The sequence below is a fragment of the Papaver somniferum genome, unplaced genomic scaffold (genome assembly GCF_003573695.1).
Source record: "Papaver somniferum cultivar HN1 unplaced genomic scaffold, ASM357369v1 unplaced-scaffold_22, whole genome shotgun sequence".
Lineage (NCBI taxonomy): Eukaryota > Viridiplantae > Streptophyta > Magnoliopsida > Ranunculales > Papaveraceae > Papaver > Papaver somniferum.
In genome coordinates this window covers 360419-377227 of record NW_020632152.1, presented here as the reverse complement: position 1 = coordinate 377227, position 16809 = coordinate 360419, and the positions used below count along the sequence as shown (strand labels likewise).

Sequence of the window (16809 nt, the reverse complement as noted above, 5' to 3'; positions counted from 1 at the left end):
AGCCCTAAGGAAGTCATGAATGTTTCTATGTTTTTAATTTTTGAGATTCTGAAAATCAATTTTTTCCAGATAAAATTAGGGTTACTAAAAAATTATCAAGTTTGTATAGGAAATTGGTTTCTGAATTCACTAAATCTGGTTTATATGAGAAAAAGGGTCATGGGGTTGCAGTTGGTTTCTTGTTGTTGTTAAGAAATGAATTATGATGATTTCTGTTACCGCTTCTCTCACCAAAGAATCTTCTCACCTGTGATGTTGATTGTGTGTTTGATCTTCTAAGTTCAGTGTGGTTTCTCTTATAAATTCTTTAAGACAAACTGTTCATGAAAAGATGAAGATTAGACTTTCTAAATGGGATGTTCTTTTTCTATGGTGATTTGATTTGTGATTACTATTGGTGGAAGGAACATCAGAACATGACTAGCAATTAGAAATTAAGGTTTCTTTATCTTTCATTTCTCAAATAGTTGATTCCACTGTTCTTGAGGTTTTTTGATTTGAAATGTTGAAGTGAAGTCTAACTTTTGATGTCAATCACTGTTTATGAAAAAAGGAAAAATGGAAATTATCTATTTTTGGTTACTTGATTGATTGATTAGAAGGGGGGTTTAAAATGTGGAATAAATATTGGTTTCTTCAATACTAAATTCATTCTTTTTTTCTTGCTTTTGTGATTAGGTTTTGAGTTTCAGCTGCAAATTTCAGGTCTTCTTGGAGTTCACTCATTCTTTAAGTTGGTTGTTGCTGCTACTGCTGTTGTACATTCAAGGTTTGTCACTGTACATGACTTTATTTACTACTTAGCTGATTAGATTTATGATTTTTTTTTTATTTTGACATATGAGAAAATACTTGTTTAAGCTCATACACAGTTTACTTCTTAATCCTCACAGTCATATCCATTTTCATACTTTTTGTTCTCGTGCACATTCTCTGACATTTGTAGTTTAATATGATATGGAAAATGAGGAACAATATATCAAATGGGTAATTTGCATCTGATTTTTCAGTGATGTTAAACACCTTGGAGATCTGATGCCTAAATCTTGATTTATTTTGATCTGAATTCTTTGTGATTGTTTAGTTGATGAAGAGAGAATGTGATTAGATTGTTTAGTTTGAAGGCCTAGTTAAATTTCTTACTGAATGCTAATTTGATTGATTAAAAGGCCTTTTAATTTGGCAGTCAGTCAATCCTTTCATTAACCTTTATAAAGATATGATGTTTTACATATTTGATTGAAAAACCCAAATTCCAGCCAAGGATTCTCAGAATTTCTCTACCTTCCATGTAGCCTCAGAATTCCTTGTAGTATCTGTATCCTCTCTTATTTGGCGAGTTTTGCTGGTCTATTATATCTTCTATCCCTTTGTGATACACTTACAAACATGCTGGTATCTGTATTTTCCTTGTTCGTTGTGTAAGATATCTCACATATTGTGGTCAATACTAAGATATCAATGATGAAGAGAGAATGATATGATGATTTATTCATCAAGTGTGTTTTACTAATACTTTATTCATGTTTTTCTCAGAATGTCTGAAAGTCATAAAGCATCCAACAGAGTTGGAACTTCAGGCAGTCAACCAAATTCCGAACAACCAGAACAAGAAGATCAAAGTGTTGAATATTCAACAATTGCTTCAAGTTCAACACCTTCTTCAAGTAAGAGATTAGCAAAAGTAGCGGATGAAAATCATCCACTTGTTGTTGCTTTGTTGAAGAAATTGCGTACAACAAGGTCACCGGCATGGGATGAATTCACTAGGAGAATCATTGTACAACCTGTAAAAGGGAAGACAGATTAGGAAGAAGCTGTACTTATGGGTGAATGTCATCATTGTAAAAGGTTAGTACCTGCTCAGAGTGAACAAGGAACTACCCGCTTGTCTCAACATCTAAAAACCTTCCTTGAGAAGCCTGAAAACAAGACAGGCCAGAGGAAGATTAGCACTGCATTTAAAAAAATAGGTAATAACCAAGTTAAATTACTTAATTGGAAGTATGATCCTATTGTTATGAGAGATTGCCTTGCTAGAATGATTGCTAAGCATGATTACCCTCTTAACATGGTTGAGCATTTCTACTTTAGAGAGTTTTTTAAGGCTTTAAACCCTGCTGCTAAAATTCCATGTAGGAATACAAGTAGAGAAGATGTTATGAGGTGTTATGCTGAAATTAGAGATGAATTGTTACTACAATTAGAGAATTTGACTTCCAAATGTAGTCTTACAACTGATATGTGGACTGCCAAATACACTAAAGATGGTTATTGTTGTGTTACATGTCATTTTATAGATGATGAGTGGAATTTGAAATCCAAAACCTTAGCTTACATTGTAGTGCCGTCACCACATACAGGAGATGCTCTCTCAGATTTTATCAAAACTTGCACTTTGGAATGGAACATAGATAGGAAAATTTTCGCTTTCACTGCTGATAATGCTGCAGCTAATGGTGTTATGATGAGAAATATTATCACTTGGCTAGATGGTAAAAATTGTTTGTTGCTTGGAGGAAAAATGTTTCACATGAGGTGTAGCAACCACATACTGCATTTGATTGTATTGTATGGCATGAAAGTAGCTGCTGAGTTTATAGAGGCTATTAGAGATTGTGTTAAATATGTAAAGTCTTCACAAGCTAGGAAAGAAAAGTTTGATATAGCATTGGCACAATGTAGATTTTCTGGAGAAGTTAGTTTAGATGTGGACACAAGGTGGAACTCCACTTTCATGATGCTTAAGAATGCAATTAAACTGCAAGAAGGTTTTGAAAGACTTAGTGAGTTTGATTCTGATTTCGATATTCTACCATCTAAACAGCAGTGGGAACAAGGAATAGAAATATGTAAATGTTTAGAGGTTTTTAATACTGTTTCAACTCAGTTTGCAGGGATTAAGTATCCAACTGCAAATCTGTATTATAATGGGGTTTATGAAATTAACAAATGCATCAACAGTTGGGAAGATAGTGAGTTTTTTTATATCAAAGAAATGGGGTCGAAAATGAGAGAAAAGTTTAATGGATATTGGAGTGAGAGTAACTTGATTATGAGCATTGGAGTGGTTTTAGATCCAAGGTATAAGGCAAAATGGGTAAGGTACACATATAAAAGAATGTTTGGAGATGATAAAGCTGCAGAACTTTATGAGAAATTCAGAACAGACTTGTTCAAAGTTTACAATGCATATGAATCTCAAAACAGCACTGCAGCTCCTGCTTTCTTTAGAAACTCTGTCGCTCGCATGAATGTAAGAAGCTCAGGTGCATCTAGCACAGATTATGCTAGTTTTGTGTTGGAAAATGATGAAGATGATGTTCAGAAATCTGAGTTAGAGACATACTTAGCAGAACCAATTCTTCCAACTCTAACAGCTCAAGATGAAATGAACTTTGATATATTGGTTTGGTGGAAGATGAATGGTTGTAAGTATCCAACTCTGGCAAAGATAACAAGAGATGTATTGGCTGTGCCAGTGACTAGTGTGGCGTCAGAGTCCATGTTCAGCGATGGTGGAAGGGTCCTAACAACTCATAGAACTTCACTAAGTCCAGATTTAGTCCAAGCATTGCTATGCTTAAGTGATTGGCTGACAGACTTCTTTGATGCAGGTAAATCTTCGTTTCTTTTCCTTTACTTAATTCTTTTCCTTAAGCACTGCTATTCACTTAGATCCATATTCAAACAACTATTGTTATTGTTGAAACACTCATCATCCTTTGATGGGTAGGCTTTCATTTAGAAGTGATTATCAACTGGTAACATATCAACTGACCTGTTACAGTTCTAATATTGTTGAAACATTCAAACAGCTACTGGTAACATATCAACTGACCTGAAATTAAAAAAAATAATGTTGTACATGGTTGGTTCCAGAACTGTAACATTAGATGAGCTACCATATTAGAACTGTAACATATTAATATTAGATGAGCTACCATATTAGATGAGCTACCATATTAGAACACTAGATGAGCTACCATATTGAACTTGATATTAGATCTCATACGCTAGTAGATGAGCTAATATAGTGTCCAAGTATTGAGCTACCCTAACCAGGTTTTTGTGATTGTGAATGCAGATATGGAAGTCGTCGACTGAAGTTCATGCAAAATGAAACCAACAAAGAAGATCTAGCCTGTTTGAGTGTAGTTTTTTGTTTGTAGTTGCAGACTCTGTTGTTTGTTTTTTCATGTGTGATGTGACTGAGGTGTTTGTGTGGTTTGTATTTCTTACACCTGAACAAAAAAGACTGTCAAAAAACTTGAAGAACAACCTAAATTTTCAGCATTTCTGCATTTGCTTCTGTGACAGGCGTTATCGTATAAATATCCGTTATCCGATAGATTAACGTTAACGATATCGGTTTGTATTTTTGATATCCGCCGGATGTTAACGGATATCGGATATCCGATAATTCTTAACCTTAACCTTATCGGATTGTCTAATATCCGACGGATATTTATCCGTTGACAGCCCTAGGATAGATGATTCAAGACATCGATAATTTTTTCGGATATGGGAAACGACACAAAATATGAGATAAGTATTCCTTATACTAATTTGTTTGAAATATTATCGTTTATTAATTGTTATCCCCAACACATAGCACTTCCTTATGGGTTTCTACTATCCCCGCAGAGACATGAACGATAATATTTTGTTGTTCCAGTTCAATTTGTCATGCCGGGCTGAACAAAAAAGCCTCAACGTTCTCAAACTATTGTTAAAGCCAGTGTGTGGGATCTGATTTATTCTTGCGCTTGAGAAGTAATTTTTTTTGATGTAAATTGATTGCCAACTCATTTCTTTTTCAGTTATAATAGGCTACAATTGATTTTTACAGTCACCGTTTTTAATTGAATGTAACTTGGATCGCAATTTTAATTTAGATTCAAAGAAGGGTAGATATTCTTATTTTTAATAAATACAATTGATGGACAAAAGGTTGAAGGAATACGCCACACTAAGTTCCATCTCTAAACTTAAAACCATTTAACTTGAGTGTCTTTGGATCGAATAAAGCTCCTTTAAACTGACTAATTGAAAATCCAATGCGTTTCGAATTTTTCCTGCAATGGTATGGTACTATGGTATTACATGGCTGCAATAAGAAAATTCAAGTTGTCTGTGCGTGACGATCCAATGATTTGAAAACCTTGGATTCTTATGACCCGACAAACTAACCACAAGGTGACCTATGGTATGCTCCTAATGAACGGGGATGTAACCCAGACTAACCAAACACGAGTCCAGAATAGTAAATATTAGGATTGTTCCTGTTGGAGAGGCCGTAGGCCTAAGCTACTATGACCCTACCAACTAACATACTACTACTATTATTCGAAGAACTAAGCATCATGATCGTTCGAACTAAACATTAGGATCGTTCCTAACATGGCTCCGGCTACAATGACCAAGTAACTAGACATACTGTTATCGCCTGATAATATATAGGCGAGGGCATTTGGCAAAGTATAATTCGTTTAAAAATTACAAATTCAAAAGAAACTTAACTTACAGTGTTTGAAATTTTATGAAAATTCAGATTCGAGTACCTATCATATTAGGAAATTTCTTTCCTAAATCAACATATAACTGAGAAAAAAATCCATATATTTTCTGCGAATATAAAAATGAAAAATAAATAAAATATGCACATATTTTCTACCTATTTAATGTATTTGTCCAAATAAAAATGTATTATCAGGAAAAGGGCGCAGCCTGCGTACACCAAATAGAAAATGCATTGCCACGGGGCACGAAGAAGTCCCGCGCACATCAAATAAAAATTACATTGCCACGGGAGCCCTGTCGCACACCAGGTTAAAAGGCACCGGGCACCAATCTAGTTTGATTTAAAAACTCCAATTCACCTTGTCAAACACCTTTGACATGTCAATCCCTACGCCCCATTCTGAAGTACTTCATGTTCATGTGAAACGGGTTTCATTTGATATCTGTAACCAGACATTTTGTGACACGTAATTACCTGACAACTGTTGGATTAACCATGGCATGTCGGAAGAGGGTACATAAGAAGGATGATGCTGTTGTGAGGGCAACGAATATACCGAAGAAATAGCAGATGTGGATTTACGGAAGACCGAATTAAATTATCCAGATGGTGAAATCCTTTTTCAGAGTCGTCTGTGGAAATAGCAGAAAGTTGGTTTGATGTCATATGACCCAAAGCTCAAAAGAGCTAGAGTTCTAAAGATATCTAATCTTCCGAAGCTCTGTGACATAGAACCTTTAATTGGGACTCTGGTTTCATTAAACTCAGGTAGTTTTCTTGGGCAAGAACATCTACAGGAAGAATGAAGTAAAACATCCAAATGAAAAAACTGATGTGTAATGCAAATTGAGTAGAGGAGGAGACGGGCCTGAAAAACCAAAAGCACATGTCACCAGTTGTTTGCCGCGAATCTAATGAAAGTGTTAAGATTGTAATTGCAGAAAGCATCGACAGAATTTACAAATGACAAATAACATTAACACGGGACAGAAGAAAAGGCATATCCAAGTATGTCATAAGGATCTCAATCTTTAGTGCAACTAAGCAGTGGCTGTGATAATGCGTCTACAATAAGAAACATTCATCAATTGTGCAAGAGAAAAGCACAATACCAGTTACTTCCAACGGTATGCAAAATGCAAGAAAAGCATGCTAACCACCAATATCAATGAGAATCCATCACACCAGATAACCAATAAGCATGCACAAAGTAAAACAAAATGCTAATGCCAAAATTTGTGGGAATTTCACATAATCGTCAAACAAAAAAATTGGAAAACCATCTGTTAATCTAACTTTTCAGATTATGTTAACACACTTGTTACTTAGATCTCACTTTTGCCACCTGTTGTCTGCTGCAAAGCTAATTCAAGAGTTGAGATAGCAATTGCAGACAGCACTGTCAGAATTTATAAATTACAATAAAATGAACACTGGACAGAAGAAAGGCATGTCGTGTGTCTGCAAATGCAAGAGAAGCATGTCAACACCCATACTAAGGATAACCCATCACCCTGAGAAGCACGCCAAAGTCAAACAATGTGCTACAGCCAAAATTTGAATCAAGGCAAAAGTGAGACCAAATGCTATAGCCATAAATTGTTCATCAATGCAGGTGACAACAGAATGAACAGTGGACAGAAGATAAGGCATATCTAAGTATGGTATACAAAAGAATATCAAACTATAAGAAAGCCATAGCTGCGCAATTGTGCCCTGCAATAACCAACGTTCATCAATTGTGCAAAGGATCTCAAAATATAAGAAAGCCATAGCTGCGCAATTGTGCCCTCCAATAAGCAACGTTCATCAATTGTGCAAAGGATCCCCAAATGCTAAAGCCGTGATAGGATCATCAATGTGGAAAACAACTCTCTCCTAGTCTCTCTCTAGAATTCTTTGAAGATTTTATCTCTCCATGAAACCTCATCATCTCCTATGCTCACAATCGATCAACTAAACTTCAATAATCTTAATCTCATTCCTAAGGCTACAATTGTGTTCCTTCCTACACATGATTCGTGAGAATGTCACATGATCATCAAACAAAAACTGAAAAGCCCTCAAAATAAAAATAAATTAAATCAAAAGTATCAAAATCAAACTGTCCATTGTGGAGGTCTATGGTACTGCACCTACAGCCTACCTAATCAATGGCATCAAAATAAAAACTGATGTAATGTGAATGAAGTTAAGGAGGAGATGAGCCTGAAAAACAAAAGCACATATTGTGGTCTTTTAGTCTTAAGTTCCAGATTATGCTAAAACACTTGTTACTGCCCCACCATGGACGGTTATTCACCGCAAAGCTAATGAAAGAGTTGAGATTGCAATTGCAGAAAGCACTCACAGCATTTACAAATGACAAAAAAATAAACATTGGACAGAAGAGAAGGCATATCCAAGTCCAACTATGATATACAAAAGGATCTCAATCAATAATGCAAGTACGCCATGTCTGTCTATTGCCCTACAATAAGTAACATTCATCAATTGTGCAAAGAAAGCATAAGAAGCATGTTAATACCCTACATCAATAATATGTGTCTGCTGCAAAATTGCATATGAAAAAGGCAAGAAAAGCATGTTAACACCAGTATCACACCAAAGAAGCATGCAAAAGTGAAACGAAATGCTAAAGCCAAAATTTCATCATCAATACAACAGCTCTCCACTTCTTTTTCTCTAGAATTCTTTATAGCCTCTATCTCTCCATGAAAACTCATTTTTCAAGCTCATAATTGATCATGTAACCTTCACTAATCTTAATGTCATTCTAAACCTTCCTCCTCCACATGATTTGTGGTAATTTCACATAAGCATCATCAAACAAAAACTGAAAAACTTCAAAATCAAAACCAAATTAACCAAAGTTCAAAATCAAACCCTCATAGTCAGAACTCAGATTAGAGGTGTATGGTGCCTAATCAATGGTAACAAATCTGCTTTATATAATACGAATTTTGTAAGAAAAAAAAATACAATCAAATTTTTTTTAATAGAATAATATTTCCAGAAGTAATTTCTTCTCCAATTTATCATCATATTTTTTTAAAAGTTTTACAAATTATATTTCTATTTCATCCAAAGGCAGCAAAAAAAACAGATCTACAATTCCCTAAAGACCAACCTCATTATAATCACATCTCAGAACGAGATCAAGATCTTGATTTCACCAATCAAACACGACCGGTAACAGTAGGAGGTGGTGGTGGTGGATTTGAAGCCGAATTGAATCCACCAAGACCAAGAATAGACAAGAAACCAACATTAGTTTGTTCAGGTTCATCAAGAAACAAATCTTCAGGAACTCTCATGGCACCATGAGCAAACACAATCCCTAATCCTATCAAAACAGCAGAAATCAACAAAGATCCAACACTCGTCAAGAAAATCACAACAACACTCGAAACCGACAGTAATCCCAAAGTTTCCTTATCAGTAAAAGTCCTTCCGAACAACACCAACGGCGGATCTGATGGACGGAACAGATACAGAAACACCCAAGCCGCTAATAAACCACCGAGAACGAGTAACGAGATCGGATTTGTAATCAACGAGAATGCAACAACAGCGGCTAAGATCGTCATGTAATTTACACGAAAGTATGTGAAATTCTTGCGAGCACGAGAGATGGATTCAGAAAGTGAATCTGGACGGGAGAATGAAGATCGATCTACGAGTTCTGACCAGGGACGGCGTTGTGCGAAACCATTGCGGACTGTGTCTGTGAGATGGTTGATGAAGAGACGGAATGCTGGTGTTGCTATTGGTGGTTGTGATGATTCTACGGTGGTTGTTTGGGGATTTGAGATCGGGAGATTTGGTGGCGACGCCATTACTAGTGGTTGGAGAGAATGAGAGAGAATGGGAGGATACACGAATATAGAGATGAGACGAGATCTAGTGAGAGAAAAATACAATTTATATAGAGATGAGACGAGATCTGATTTTGTGTAGCAAGTTTACGCGATTAAGTTATTAATGGATGTTTTGGACCGTTAGATCTTAATACGCGTGATTTCGGTGGGCCTCAGTTTGGTTAAGTTGGATAGGATTTTGAAGGGACGGTTATGCGGGACTTACGTGAAGGACGGAGGCAATGAGAGAAGGAAAATTGGGAGATAGTGCTGAGAAGAAGCTAGGAAATTATTAGCGGTGAATGGTGATTAGGGTGTTTGGTTGGATAAACTTGTCTGGAATAGAGAGTTTTGGAGAGAATAGGTTTGGGAAAATAAGACATCAAGAATGTGTGTTGTTTCTGAGAGAAGCTAAAATCTTAAACACGTGTGAATTTTTTATGGGCGGTGTCACTGTAGTACAAGGATAATAAAGTCATTGGGTGATGATACACGAATCACCCGAGTTGTATCTAACTTGATATTCATGTTCTTTCACAATTGAAAGCAAAAGGTAGAAGACCTGTTTATTTTAATGGACAACTCAGGATTTCAAAATTTGAGCCCAAACAAATTATCTACTGCTTTGGAATCCTCTTATGTTAGCAGTTGTTGCAAAGAACAATTTTCTTTCTGAAAATGACTGGCAGAACATCTCAGTTCTTTGGTTGAAACAAAACGAAATTCATAGTACAATATCATATTCCCAACTCACTGGCCTGACTAAATAGTATAAATCTCTCAGTTGGTGGAATGGCACTGCCCTCAAACTGGATAACCAGTTACAGCGATTAAAGATCCTGGGTCAACCAGAAATAAGCCAAATCCGGCATACTCAAATAACTGCAGGCGTTCAGAGTCACTACTAATTAAACAAATGAGTAAGCTTGAATAACATTAATATCCAAGGATTCTCTCATGGTACAGAGCATGAAGGTAGAATAAAAAATAAGTCCATTCAAGAGATCTGATTCTGTGAATATAGAAAGATATATCGAAGGTCAACCTTGTTATCTGCAGCCTTAGATCCAATCAAGTCACCACAAATGAAGAGGTAAGCGAAAAATCTAAGTTATTAAATAGGAATAAGGAAGGATTGAAGGGGTCAATAAATCTCATTGTACATCACCTATTTGCAGCCCTTCCTAGATATTATTTCTGTGTCTCTTTCTACAATCTAAGTTAGGCTTTTTCTTTCTAAGATGTCAAAATATACTTAAAGCCTAAGCAAGAAGCAGAAGCACACAAAGAGCTATAGAGTTTGTAAATGGTCAACTCAACATCTCTTTGGGATTTCTTAGGACTTCAGCATTTATGAGCATAAAATCTGTTATAGCAAGCAACCTGTGACAATATTATACTAGATTAAGCTTCCTATTCTACCAAAATCCAAAAGGGGTTTCTTAGGACTTATGCATTCAGGGTAATAATGCCGGTACGGTTAGATGATAGATAAAAGCTCAATGAAACACCATGGAACATAAGAAAATGAGTATGCTTTAATAGTAACATCTCTAGGTTCTTATATGTTTTAGTATTTAGATTTTAGAACAGACAATTTGTCCCAATCGATACATGCTGGCTAAATAGATACACAGGTTTTAGTCTCGAGAGGAAGAATGCATCAAGCGTAATCACAATAAAAGAGATTTCAAGATACCAGAAAGGCTTTAGAAAGTGGACCCGTTCCATCCAAAGTTGGAAGCCTGCACAAACAAATAAACAATGGCATTACTACCAAAAGATACTAATTTAAGAGGTTCAAAATGAGTCGAAGTACAACCAGAAGATGTTCTAATGAAACTTGAAAATTGAAAAGAACTTTACTGGTGGTTTTGAAACAGTGAATGGTATTATCTACATTATCTAATGTTGGTGTAAGCATGCATTAGACCAATGGCTAGATGAATGACTACGCAACATATGCCAAAATAGATCTCCACGGAGTTTTAGACTGCTTGCCTTTGTGTCAGTGAACTTGATAAAGAAGCGAGATTTGGACACAGAGATCTTTTCTTCGAGAATTGCTGCAATTGCGGCACTCAGTTTCTTGTTTACATCGGCATTAAGACCTCCAATAGATGTTAGCTCACCAAAAGCGCTGTTCTCTACACTCCCTCCGAATGAAATAGGGACTGATCCTTTCAGTAGAACCATAACATACTGCAAATTAACATGAATACCTCAGTCGACATACACAGAAAGAGTTAGCATGACGACGCACGTCCACTAGTATGAAACTTAATGCAAGTAACGTACATGCATGTTGAAACATCCATGTGATATCTAAGATGACCATGTTTAAAAATGCCCAAACAAGATATCCTTAAGGTGTTAAAACTGACTCCATCTTCTATGAGTTTTCAATGTAACCATCGCAAGTAGAAAAATGGTGTCAACTCATACTAACACTCGGTAAGACAAATATTTTCCCGGTCTGGTAAGATTATATTAATAGTAAATTCACAGGTCGTATTGTCGTTGCCTAAATTTGGCACAAAAGTTTACCTTGTTATGAAAAGAAACCCATATAATCTAATAATACAACAGAAAGTCAAAGAAGCGCACAATGAGGTAAGATAATATTAAACAGAAGAAGATCCGTTGCATCATTCATTGCTATCTTCAAAGTGGTCGTAATGTATAGACCCAAACATATATCCCAACAGTTCATAACTTTCCACTTTCTTTTATAGGTCTTCAGTAGGACCATAGAAAGTAAAACAGCTCAAATTTGACCCGCATTGATACTGCACGAGACAAAATTTTGCTGGATAAAGGCAAAGTGCACACTTACCATGATTCCGGACAATAATTTCAAAAGTCAATCTAAAGCCCACACATAAAGGAAATTCCATCCAGGGTACTTGGACGACTTCCTATGGCTTGGTTTTCTCTAGCTGGATTTAATTATTAAATAACAAAAACAGACCGCTTTTAACTTTCTTAATCGTTATTGGCAATTTTTGGGCATTTCCTAATGTTATAATCAATGAAAGCTTAAACAATGAAAACTCATAACATGATCAACATATAACAACAATGCTATTTCCCTACCTTTTCTCCTCTCAATCCCATGTGGCATGCACTAATAAACACTATGTCTATGGAGGGATTGGTGAACCCGTGAGGTTAATGCCATGATTCAAGGGTGAGTGACGGAGGTGAATATCATTTTTTTTGAACATATAAAGGCGACTTATGCTCAATAGCTATCATTTGATACATGGATTTGCACCTACAGTAGCAAAACAAGCAAATCATCTATAGCACATCCAATATATTATACTGCCTTGAAGCTCAAGAGTCCTATACAATACCCCTCCCTATTGCAAGCGTTTAAATCTTCAACCTCCAAAACGATGGGTATTAGAAGAGATACACAAATTAACCGTATAAGTATTCCTACTAGGTTAACAATTAAATTACCCATAAGATGATCTAATTATTGGAATTTTAGCGGATACATAACCTACAGTTACAGGCTCCTACCGTCATCCCATTAACCAATTATCAACCATCCATCCTCGAAGGCTCTTTCTGGAAGTAACGAAGTCACCAAGAGCTGATTAATTCATCAAATGCTTCATAATTACCGTAAGAGTCAAACAGAAATCACATTGAAGTATCGTCAAAATCCATGAGGAAATTGATGATAGTTCTAATTGAGCCTAAAACGAAAAGGTTGAATCGCAATGAGTTTACAATAGAACCATCACAAGTAGAAAAATAGCTCCAAGTCATACCAATACTCCGTGAGACATATCTTGCCTGGTCTGGTTAGATTACACTAATAGTGAAATCACAGCTGGTGGTCTAAATTTGGAACGAACATTTATTGTGAAAAAAACCCACATAATCTCATACTACCATAGAAGGTCAAAGTAACTCACAATGAGGTAAGATAATATTAAACAGAAGAAAAAAAGTGCTAATGATACAGAAGAGTGGCTCGGTTTCCTTGAGCCTGAGTCAAATGAAAAAAGTGCTAATTATACAGAAGAGTGGCTAATTATACAGAAGAATGGCTCAGATAACATTAAGCATAGTTCATTCCTATCTTCAGATACGGTCATAACGTATCGCCCATTCAGATACGGTCATAACGTATCGCCCAAAAAAGCATCCCTATAGTTCATAATTCAACTTTCTTCTATGGCTCTTCAATAGGACCCTAGAAAGTAGAACAATTTAAAATTCAAATTTGACTCCTACTGATACTACATGAAACAATAATTTCTTCAGTAAAGGTAAATTGCAATTATCAGATCTGGAAATTGATCTCAAAAGCCAATCTTAACCCCACACGTAAAGCTCGCTGGTATTTACTCAGATTTGGTACTAAATCATAACATGACTTCCTTTCCTAGGTTTTCTCTAGGTGTAATTGATAATCAAGTGACAACTAATTTTAATTTTCGTAATCATTACTGGCAATTTTTTGGCTAGTCTTAATGTTATGTCTGCTATATCCGATAAAAGCTTAAACCATGAAAATTCATAACATGATAAACATACAATAGAAATGCTATTCCCCTACCTTTTCTCCTCCCAGTCCCATATGGTGCGCACTAATAAACCCTACGTCTAGGGATTGGTGAACCCTTGAGGTAATGCCATGATTAAAGGGTGAGAAAGATGCCCACCCTGGATAGCAAGGACAAAAGGGTGATGAATATCATTTGTGTACATAGCCACATGCTGACAGCTATCATTTGATACATAGATTTGCACCTACTCTTACGGCCCTACGGTACCAAAACTGGCATAAAATCAACAACATATCCAATATATTATACTGCCTAGAAGCTCGAGTGTCGTGTAAATTACCCCGCCTATTGCAAACGCTAATATCTCCAACCTCCAACGATGAATATCAGAAGCGATACACAAATTCACCATATTAATATTCCTCCTACGCTACCAAAATAAACAAATTACTCGTAAGCAAATCTAATTAATGGAATTTTAGTAGGTATAAATAACCTGCTGTTATAGGCACCAAACATCAGCCCTATAACCAATTATCAACATTACTGGAACACCTAGATACACCAGCTGTCTCAGCATCCAACCTCTAAGACATGCATCTTTTTTTATCCTATGTTTTGGAGTCTCAGCTTCCACAGTAACTGTTGGTATAGCCAAATAATTAAGAAGCAAACTGATTCGGCCTTGGGACTTGGTGAATGATGCATGGTTGACTAAGTTCATTTTGCTATGAATTTTCAGTAGAATCATCACAAGTATAAAAACAGCTCGAACTGATACCAATACTCCATGAGACAAATATTTGCCTGGTCTGGTTAAATTACACTAATAGTGATTTCACAGGCATCGTCATCCAAATTTGTAACAGAAGTTTACCTTGTTGTAGAAAGAAACCCCCATAATCTAATACTACCACAGAAAGTCAAAGAAACTCACAATGATGTAAGATAATATTAAACAAAAGAAAAAAAATGCTAATTATGCACATAGATATCGCATCATTCATTGCTATCTCAAAATAGGCCATACACGTATAGCCCAAACAAGCATCCCTACAGTTCATAACTTCCACTTTCTTCTATAGTACTTCAATAGGACCCTAGAAAGTAAAACAACTCAAATTTCACTCGTACTGATACTACGTGATACAATAATTCCGTTGGTAAAGGTAAATTACTAAATTGCACTTATGAGGATCTGGACATTGATTTCAAGAGCCAATCTAAGACCCACCCATAAAGGTTGCTGGTATTTATTCAGATTCCGTACCAAATCTTAATATGACTTCCTTTGTGTTGGTTTTCTCTAGTTGTAATCGATAACCGAATGATAACCGATTTTAATTTTCTTGCTCATTACTGGCAATTTTTTGGCATATCCAAATGTTATATCCAATAAAAGCTTGGACAATGAAAATTCATACCATAATCAACATACAAGAACAATGCTATTCCTCTACCTTTTCTCCTCCCAAACCCATGTGGCACGCATTAATAAACCCTATGTCTAGGGATTAGTGAACCCTTGAGGTTAATGCCAGGATTCAAGGATGAGAGCGATGCCCACCCCGGATAGCAAGGAGAAAAAAGTGATGAATATCAGTTTTCTCATATAAAGGCCACATGCTTACAGCTATCATTTGATACACAGATTTCCTACGCCTACGTATCCAAATAAGCATAACTGGCAAATAATCAACAACACAATATTAACACTGGATGTGTATTACCCCTACGGTGTCCAATATACTGCCTAGAAACTCAAAAGTCCTGTATATTACCCCTCCCTGTCGCAGATGTTAATATCTCCAATTTCCAACCGAGTATTAGAAGGGATACACAAATTCACCATATTAACATTCCTCATAGGTTATCAAAATAAAAATTACCCATATGAAGATCAAATTAACTACAGCTACAGGCACCTAACCAGTTATCAACACTATTAGAACACCTAGATACACCAGGTGATCCAGAAATCAACCTCTAAGACATGCATCTTTTTATCCTGAATTCAGCGTCTCAGCTTCCACAGTAAGCATTGGTATAGCCAAATTATCAAGAAGCAAACACAAATCACACATTTAAGTATCATCGATCATGAGGAAAATGATGATAGTTTCAAAATGATGATAGTTTCAATTGAGCCAATACTGGAAATGTTGAATTATAAACTAAATTGAAGCCTACTAAAGGGTGTTATACAATTAGGGTTTTATGGAGACCAAAACCTGCTAATACAATAAATTGGAAGGGGTTTTAGGAAAAGCTGAGAAAAGCAAGAAATAAATTAGGGTTTAATAGGAGCTTACAGCTTCAGGTTTACCAATGATGTTGGCAACAGCTTTAGAGATTTCAGAGAGGATCGGAGAAGTGTTCACCCCTTCCAATTTCACGTTCGTTGATACATTCAAGCAAGGCATGTTTCCGATTCAATGATTCACTCAATCTCTCTCTTCTCACTGATTTCTGAGTCTTGCTCTCTCTCTGTGCGAAGGGAAAAGAGTAAAGTGAAATAGAAGAAGAGTGTAAGAGTGTGACTTGTAACTTAGGCCCAATGGTGAAATGATAAAGACAGCTACATATAATGGCCCAGAGCTGTCAATTGGTACCCATTACTCAGAAACCGGCCTGGTAGATTCGGGTCCAGTTTTGAGTACACAAATTAAAGAACCGGACCCAACTTTTATAAGGAAGGTATGAATCCAGTGTTATTCAGGAGGACCTGGATTCATTGACAGCCTTATTGGATTCCAAATTTCAGGATTCATGCAAATCCTTGTGTATTTGGTAAATCAGTTAAAATAACGAGAATTTATAGAGTTTGTTTGTTTGAAGGACCATATAATGTTTGGCATAAACCTTAGAATCTTAAAAGTGGTAATTGAATATGTGT

General features: G+C 36.1%; 2 protein-coding genes and 1 non-coding gene across 3 annotated transcripts; 1 reads left to right on the top strand and 2 right to left on the bottom strand.

Annotated features, from left to right (window-relative positions):
* Positions 1–955: 955 nt before the first annotated feature.
* LOC113340691 lies at positions 956–1044 on the top strand. The gene has a single exon (XR_003355610.1). It is a non-coding gene; the product is annotated as a small nucleolar RNA Z101 (small nucleolar RNA).
* A 7409-nt stretch (positions 1045–8453) lies between these two features.
* On the bottom strand, positions 8454–9435 carry LOC113340587 (PRA1 family protein B1-like). The gene has a single exon (XM_026585711.1). The coding sequence runs from the start codon at positions 9361–9363 to the stop codon at positions 8704–8706; it is 660 nt and encodes a 219-aa protein (XP_026441496.1). The 5' UTR covers positions 9364–9435; the 3' UTR covers positions 8454–8703.
* Positions 9436–10887: 1452 nt separating this feature from the next.
* Positions 10888–16455, bottom strand: LOC113340649 (macrophage migration inhibitory factor homolog). The gene is made up of 3 exons (XM_026585770.1): positions 16226–16455; positions 11386–11586; positions 10888–11129 (listed from the first exon to the last, which is right to left on the bottom strand). Exons 1-3 carry the CDS (start codon positions 16334–16336, stop codon positions 11094–11096), a joined length of 348 nt encoding a protein of 115 aa, XP_026441555.1. The 5' UTR covers positions 16337–16455; the 3' UTR covers positions 10888–11093.
* Between the last annotated feature and the right edge of the window lie 354 nt (positions 16456–16809).